At 37.7% G+C, this 9073-nt stretch overlaps 1 protein-coding gene across 1 annotated transcript; it reads right to left on the bottom strand.

Annotated features, from left to right (window-relative positions):
* Positions 1-7812: 7812 nt before the first annotated feature.
* On the bottom strand, positions 7813-8763 carry Or6c1h (olfactory receptor family 6 subfamily C member 1H). Its single transcript, NM_001000059.1, has one exon. The coding sequence runs from the start codon at positions 8761-8763 to the stop codon at positions 7813-7815; it is 951 nt and encodes a 316-aa protein (NP_001000059.1).
* Between the last annotated feature and the right edge of the window lie 310 nt (positions 8764-9073).

The following is a 9073-nucleotide window of genomic DNA, read 5'->3' as shown; positions in this document are numbered from 1 at the left end:
CCACCTCAGAGATAAGGATTGAAACTGAAAATCAAAATCAAGTATTTGTTGTGAGATTTTGGAAGACTTTAGAATATTTTCAAATAATACAGCAAATCTTTATCCATACTTACCAATTACTATTATTGTAAAATTTATTATTTATTTCACTTTATTTGTTCCTTTGTTAAACTATTGTCAGCCAAGTTAAAGAATATGTCATTTTAAAATACTTTGACATAGAGAAACTTTAAAGTTAGTTGAAAGATGAGAATGTATGAGAAATGCTAAATGCAATATACATTTTATAAAATATATAGTATGCGACCATATATTAAATAGAATTATAATGTATTGAATGTGTTTTGTGACTGATAATTGTTTCTGTATGGTATTAGGTACATACAAATTGGTATATATAAAGCAAGATTTAGGTCTAAACTCCAGAGGCACAGATTTGGCTTTTACAGGCACAAAGCAATAAAGACAATGCCAAAATCAAAAGAAAGAGGAGTGGTAATTACAGCAGAATAGAATGATTAAATGTGATAATGAGATTTAGCTTGGAGACATGTTTAAGTTAAAGCAGAATTATATCTCTTTCCCTTTCCTCCCTCCAGTACCTCCCAGGTAACCTCCCACTCCCCTACTCAAAATGATTGCCTCTTTTTCCTTGATTATTATTGTTTATTGTATTATTATATGCATGTACATGTATGTACAAATATATAAATATTACTGTGTTTGTTTTTGTTATTCATGTACTTGAAAAGTGATATTACTGAGCCATAAACTACAGACCTAGAAGATAGAAACAAGACAGAGTCAGAAAAAGTCAAGAACAGAATTGTCTACAGTCTCTTTGTACAAATCAGTAGTTTATATCTTATAGTATGTTGCTTTTGGTTACAGGGATGATAACACAATAAATAGTTCCTGCTTTGGCCTTTGTTCTTCATTCTCAATCATTTTCAAGATATATAAAAACAGCTTTCTGGGGATGTTCCATTTAACTTGATTTTACAACCATAAAAAAGGGCATTGTGATATTACCCATGGCTCATGAAATAATGAAAGATGGAGGTGAACCAACTACTGCTAAATTAGACCAACATAATTTCTAACTACATTCTAAAACTTATTTTTTTATCCACAGATGAATGTAGCTTTCATTCCTCATCAAAGAAGCTTCTCTTACATAAAATAGAGACCACTGAAGAAAGATTGTGGGAAGCCTGCCACAATGGATACATCTAAAACATAACAAATACACAAAAAGCTCAGAAAGCATCATGGAAAAGATGGCAGAAATGTTATAAAAGCCATAGGACCAGGGTGTCTGCTGTGAGACCATGTCTTCTAGAAATGGCTGCATAAATAAAACCTGGAGAATGACAGTATCTATAGACATGCTAAATTGAGACGGGAAGACAAAGAACCACAGGAATTAATTTCTTTGAAATTGGGTTGTTAATTGACAGTTGAGAGAGAGTAAATTACAAATTTTTAGAGATGACTCCCCCAATTGACAATACGATTAAATACTGAACTCTAAAATGGTATGTACACAAGAAACAAAGATGAACTCAGTTGCGGTAGTCATATATTGATGCATCTCTCTATAGGTAACAATGATAGTCAAAGACCTCATCAGTTTCAGAGGGCGACACAGAAAGGGTTTAAAGGAAGAAAGCATAGGGGACATTACAGGAAGGAAAGAAGTGGACAAGTGATATAATTATATTTTTAATAAAAATATATTTTTTAATTTTTTATTAGATTTGTTTCTTTACTTACATTTCAAATGTTATTGCCCTTCCCAGTTTCCTGTCCATAAGCCTCCATTCCCTGCCTTCGCCCTCCTCTCCCCCTACCCATTCAGGTATTCCCGCCATAGATCCCCGTGGCTGCCACCCAATATTCCCATTCACTGGGGGTCCAACCTTGGCAGGAACAAGGGTGTCCCTTGCACTGGTGCCCAACAAGGCTATTCTCTGCTACCTAAGAAGTTGGAGCCCTGAGTCAGTCCACGTATAGTCTTTTGGTGGTGGTTTAGTCCCTGGAAGCTCTGGTTGGTTGGCATTGTTGTTCTTATGGGGTTGCAAGCTCGTTCAATTCTCTCAATATTTCCTCCAATTCCCCACAAGGGGGTTCTGTTCTCAGTTCACTGGTTTGCTGCTAGTATTGACCTCTGTATTGGACATGATCTGGATGTAACTCTGAGGAGAGATCTATATCCAGTCCTTTTCAGCTTCATCAATCTTATCTAGTTTTGGTGGCTGTATATATACGGGCCAAAGAGGGTCATGCTCTGAATGGCCGTTTCTTGAGTTGCTGCTCTAAATTTTGCTTCCATATCCCCTCCTATAAACATATTTTCCCCTTTTAAGAAGGAGTGGGAGCAAAGGTGCCCCAACATATAACAAAGACACATGCTCCACTATGTTCATAGCAGCCTTATTTATAATAGCCAGAAGCTGGAAAGAACACAGATGCCCTTCAACAGAGAAATGGATACAGAAAATGTTGTACATCTACACAATGGAATATTACTCAGCTATCAAAAACAATGACTATATGAAATTCATAGGCAAATGGATGGAACTGGAAAATATGATCCTGAATGAGGTAACCCAATCACAGAAAAACACACATGGTATGCACTCATTGATAAGTGGCTATTAGCCCAAATGTTTGAATTACCCTAGATGAACAGAACACATGAAACTCAAGAAGGATGACCAAAATGTGAATGCTTCACTCCTTTAAAAGGGGAACAAGAATACCCTTGGCAGGGAATAGGGGGGCAAAGTTTAGAACAGAGGCAGAAGGAACACTCATTCAGAGCCTGCCCCACATGTGGCCCATACATATACAGCCACCAAACTAGATAAGATGGATGAAGCAAAAAAGTGCAGTCTAACAGGAACCGGATGTGATCTCTCCTGAGAGACACACCCAGATTACAGCAAATACATAGGCAAATGCCAGCAGCAATCCACTGAACGGGACCCCTGTTGAAGGAATCAGAGAAAGGACTGGAAGAGCTTGAAGGGGCTCAAGACCCCATATGAACAACAATGCCAACCAACCAGAGCTTCCAGGGACTAAGCCACTACCCAAAGTCTATACATGGACTGGCCCTGGGCTCCAACCTCATAGATAGCAATGAATAGTATAGTAAGAGCAACAGTGGAAGGGGAAGCCCTTGGTCCTGCCAAGACTGAACCCCCAGTGAACGTGATTGTTGGGGGGAGGCTGGAAATGGGGGGAGGATGGAGAGGGGAAGCCCATAGAGAAGGGGAGAAGGAGGGGTGAGGGGAATGTTGGCCTGAAAACCGGGAAGGGGAATAACAATGGAAATGTAGGTAAGAAATACTCAAGTTAATAAAGATTAAAAAAAAAAAGAAGGAGTGGGAGCATCTGCATTTTGGTCATCCTTCTTCTTGAACTTCCTGTAGTCTGTGGATTGCATCTTGGGTAACTAGAGCTTTTTGGCTAATATCCACTTATCCATGAGTACATAACATGTGTTTTTCTGTCACTGAGTTACCTCACTCAGGATGATATTTTCTAATTCATTCCATTTGCCAATTAATTTTATGAAGTCATTGTTTTTTGATAGCTGAGTAGTACTCAATTGTGTAGATGTACCACATTTTTTTAAACTATTCCTCTGGTGAAGGGCATCTGGGATCTTTCCAACTTCTGGCTATTATAAATAAGGTTGCTATAGACATAGTGGAGCATGTTTCTTTGTTGTATGTTGCAGCATCTTTTGGGTATATGCCCAGGAGAGGTATAGCTGTGTCCTCCAGTAGTGGAATGGCCAATTTTCTGAGGAACCTCCAGACTGATTTCCACAGTGGTTGTACCAGTTTGCAATCCTACCAACAATGGAGGAGTCTTCCTCTTTCTCCACATCCTTGCCAACATCTGCTGTCACCTGAATTTTTTATCTTAGCCATTCTGACTGGTGTGGAGTGGAATATCAGGGTTGCTTTGATTTGCATTTCCCTGATGACTAAAGATGTTGAATATTTCTTTAGGTGCTTTTCGACCATTTGATAATCCTCAGCTGAGAAATAAAAGCAGAACAAAGCAGATTTTAAAGAATAAGTCCAGACATCCGGATGGAATCTGGAAGGCAATGAATCTGGATAGTAAGTATCAAATCTTTCATTCAGATGTCATGGCATCATATAGACAAAGTCAGTAAGTTATTTGTGGTAAAAATAAAAAAATATTATTTACTTTGTGTTTATGTGTATATTGTGTGTAGTCGCATATATGCCATGTTTAGGGTGGACATAAGATGACAGGTTTTAGAACTTATTCCTTCTACTATGTGGGTATAGGGAATGAACTCAGATTTCCAGTCTAAGGTGGCAGATAACTTTATTTGTAGAGTCACACTGAGCCTCCTCAATAACAATCTTTATTATGAGTCATGCATCATACTCAAAAAATGTAATAATTGTCAATATTATAATATTATAGGCCATTGTTTTATATATTATATAGGTCTAATTTTGTCCCAGAAGAACTTACTTAGATTTTACTTACCTGGTATGTTCCTTTATTTGCTGATGGAACAATATATGCTTTAAGATGATAGAACTCACAGTTCTGTCTGTAGGGAGCCATTCTGAGCTATACAGTCACAAAGGATGTGGGGAGTGGGTGTGGTGGCAGTCCCAAGATGGCGCCCGAGACTGCACCTAAGTCTCATGACTAGCACCTGACGTCCTCACACACCTGAAACTAGCCCCGTCCATAGTGAGAGCTGCGCAGGCACACCATGATGCAAGATCAGGCCATGTGACGTGCACCTATGAACTGAGATTACAGTCTGGACTGAGGAGGTGGAGTTGAGGGAGGATATGAGGGAGTGTGCTCGGGGGCTGGGGGAGGAGAGAGAGAGAAGAAAAGAAAAGAGAGATTGCTGCTTGCATGCAGAAAGAAAGGTTCCTGAATAAACTGCTTTGAGAAGAATGTTGTGGTGTCACTCCTTTCTGTGGGACAGAGATGGAGGTGACAATGTCAATTATAGTTTTTAATGTAAAATCTGTCATTCATTTTGGGAGGTAGGAATTTAAAGGAAAAATCAACTCTTTCATTCTATGATTTGAATACCTTCAATTATATTATTTTTCTTTTTTAATTATTTTATTTATTTACATTCCAGTCATTGCCCCTTCTTGATTCCCCCTCCTGCAGTTTTTCATCCCATTCCTCCTTCCCCTTGCCTCTGATAGGGTGTTTCTCCAACACCAGGACTTCCCATTCCCTGGGGCCTCAAGTCTCTCAAAGATTAAGTACATCTTCCCATTGAGGCCTGGCCAGGTAGATCTCTGCTAAACATCTGATCCAGGGGCCCCAGATCAGCACATATGCTCCTGGTTGCTAGTTCAGTCACTTGGAGCTCCCTGAAGTCTGGATTAGTTGAAATTTCTGGTCTTCAGAACACAAGAAACTCAGGACGCATGATCAAACTGCGAATGCTTCACTCCTTCTTTAAAAGGGGAACAAGAATACACTTGGCAGGGAATAGGGAGGCAAAGTTTAAAACAGAGGCAGAAGGAACACTCATTCAGAGCCTGCCCCACATGTGGCCCATACATATACAGCCACCCAATTAGACAAGATGGATAAAGCAAAGAAGTGCAGGCCGACAGGAACCGGATGTAGATCTCTCCTGAGAGACACAGCCAGAATATAGCAAATACATATGCGAATGCCAGCAGTAAACCACTGAACTGAGAACGGGACCCCCGTTGAAGGAATCAGAGAAAGAACTGGAAGAGCTTGAAGGGGCTCGAGACCCCATATGAACAACAAGGTCAACCAACCAGAGCTTCCAGGGACTAAGCCACTACCTGAAGACTATACATGGACTGACCCTGGGCTCCAACCCCATAGGTAGCAATGAATAGTCTAGTAAGTGCACCAGTGGAAGGGGAAGCCCTTGTTCCTGCCAAGACTGAAACCCCAGTGAACATGATTGTTGGGGGAGGGTGGTAATGGGGGGAGGACGGGGAAGGGAACACCCATATAGAAGGGGAGGGGGAGGGGTTGGGGGATGTTGGCCCAGAAACCGGGAAAGGAAATAGCAATTGAAATGTAAATAAGAATACTCAAGTTAATAAAGAAAAAAAAAAGAAATTGCTGGTCTTCCTATGGGATTGCTCTCTCTATCAGCTTCTTCAATCCTTCCCCTAATTCAACCCTTTTAAGCAAAATTTATAATATGCTATCTCTCACTGAATGGCAATCATCAAAACTAGTGCAACACAGATCACAATGGTATTATTTTTAATATGAAGACATTGATTCATGAAATTGAAAAATTTTTATTGTCAATAATTCTTACACATACCCATGCACATGTGCACACAAATTGCTTAGTTATGTTTTTAGGTATTCTTAATGTTTAAGTGTAATATATTAAAAGGTGAGTTTAGCAAACAAAATCTTGTTAGTTTTCAAATATTATGACAAAATAATTGAGGAAATGATTTGAAGGAAGAATTTATTTTGGCTGATGCTTTTATCTACTAACTCCACTGCTATGTTTTGGGAGTTAGATGCCATGAAGGAACATGACAGTAGCATGCTGTTAATTTTATGGCAGTGAGAGAGCAGATATCTTGAGAAGAAGGGTCAGGGAACAACACAAACTTCCAAAAATCACATCTCTCATGTTTCCACTCATCCAACCATGGTGCATGCTTTTATAGCCTGTGAAGTCAGCTGCCTGATAGCAATCCGTTCACAGACAAAGCTCTCAGCTAATGCATCATTTTTAGAAATGTCATGCCCACATGATAACACTAACTTTATATAATAAATCTTTCTTTGTTTTAATGTTCCATTTTATAGAAAATAGATCATCTCTATAATAATAAAATTATATTTTTCTTTCAAAATCATTCAGAAGGTGAGAAGGAAAAGTTATCTTTGTAGTAAACACATAAATATTAAGACTATATTGCATACCTGAATATAAATATATATATATATATATATGATTTGGAAAAGTGTCAGCTAAGAGTGTATCTAACTATAAATGTACATATAAAATACATGTTATTTGGCCACTGATATTGACAAAGGAACTTTTTCTTAGCGGAAATACAAAGTTACAAAATAGTCTCAATTTTTGTTTATGTACTCACATACCTATATATGAATATATATCCCCACTATATATATATATGCATATATATACGCATATATATATATGGAGACCATAAGATTGGTGTATAAAGGCTCATTAAACACATAGCTTAGCTTATGTGTATTTTATGAATGATGGACATTCCTTATTGATAAATATATTACATGAATGTATCACAATGTTGTAAAGAACAAGTAATATTATTTGGGTTTTCAAGTGAAGTCAAGTGGGATGCAATGTTTCATTTAAATTTATAGTATTTAAAGATACATCCTAGAAGGGCTACCCGATCATAAAGAGAAGTAATGTGAAAATTGACAAATGTATTTCCAGTATATATTGAGTAAAATATACGAATGTTTAAAAAGTGCCTTTCTAATTTCTAGTGATAAAGTTTCTAGAATAAAACTCAAACTATAATTTTGTGTGTATAATAATTACAACTTAAGAAGCTGCTATTATGAAATATCAGAAGAATATTCTGTCAGAAAGACCTGAGAAGATAAATAGTTGGATAAGACATGTAATAGTGAGATAGGCTGGTAAGCTGTTAACAAAAATGAAAGAATAAACAGGGAAGGTGGGGAGCAGCACAATGATAGAACTGCATCGAGTTCTATCATTTAATACATTCATTTAATTTATTAATTTATTCACAGTCCACATGATGTACTTGTGAAAAATACCATCTTCCTTGCTATGTTCAAAAAGGCTTTCTTGACTTGCTGATTCCTCAGGCTATAAATGAAGGGGTTTAGCATGGGGGCTACTGAAGTATTTAGTATGGCAACTCCCTTGGTCAATGATGCTCTATCTGCAGCTGACGGTTTAATGTACATAAAAATGCAGCTGCCATAAGAGATGGAGATTACGATCATATGGGAAGAACATGTGGAGAAGGCCTTTGACCTCTGACTAGCAGAAGGAATCTTCACAATCGTTCTGATGATGCATATGTAGGACAGAATTATTAACACCAAAGTGAACATTAGGGTAAAGACAGCACAGGAAAACCCAATTCTTTCTAGAAACTTTGTATTTGAACATGAAAGTTGAAGAAGAGGGAAATAATCACAGGTATAGTGATCAATGATATTGGACCCACAATAATCAAGCTGTAGAAGTAACATAAGTGCAGGGAAGATGATTAGGAAAGAAACCAGCCAGCAAGCAAAGACTAGCATCGTGCAGACCTTCTGACTCATAATAGTCAGGTAATGCAGGGGCTTGCAGATGGCAATGTAACGGTCATAGGACATGGCAGCTAGAAGGTAAAATTCAGTGATGCCAAATAGAATAAGAAAAAATAACTGAGCTATGCAGTTGTTGAAGGAAATGGTTTTATCTTCTGAGATAATAGTGGCCAAGAACCTTGGTATACAGACAGTTGTGAAGGATGCTTCTAAAATAGAAAAATTCCTGAGGAAGAAATACATGGGGGTCTGGAGCTGAGAATCCAGCAAGGTAAGAATGATGATGGTCAGGTTCCCTGTGATGCTGAGGATGTAGGTGATGAAGATAAAGACAAAAATCAAAACCTGGAGCTTTGGGTCATCTGACAATCCCAGAAGAATAAACTCTTTGGTTTTAGTATGGTTTCTCATTTGGAACCCACTTTTAAAAAAACTTTAACCAAACATATTAACAAAAATACAGATAACCAATCTGAAGTACAAAGTAATAAATCTCTCAGTAGAGTGCTAGAATGTTGCAGAAATAAGCTTTCTCTACATTCATGAGAGTTGGAAGCCACACAATAATAACAATTGTCCATTAATTCCTCTCACTTTGTAGGAAATAAACCTTTATTGAAAGCAAAGTTTTAAACTAAATTAATTAACAAATACAACATGAGATAAAAATTATTTCAACCCAAATATAATAACTATTGTGAAAAAAACAACTCTGGGGCAT

The sequence above is a fragment of the Rattus norvegicus genome, chromosome 7 (assembly GCF_036323735.1).
Source record: "Rattus norvegicus strain BN/NHsdMcwi chromosome 7, GRCr8, whole genome shotgun sequence".
Classification (NCBI taxonomy): domain Eukaryota; kingdom Metazoa; phylum Chordata; class Mammalia; order Rodentia; family Muridae; genus Rattus; species Rattus norvegicus.
This window is presented reverse-complemented; position numbering and strand designations above follow the sequence as displayed.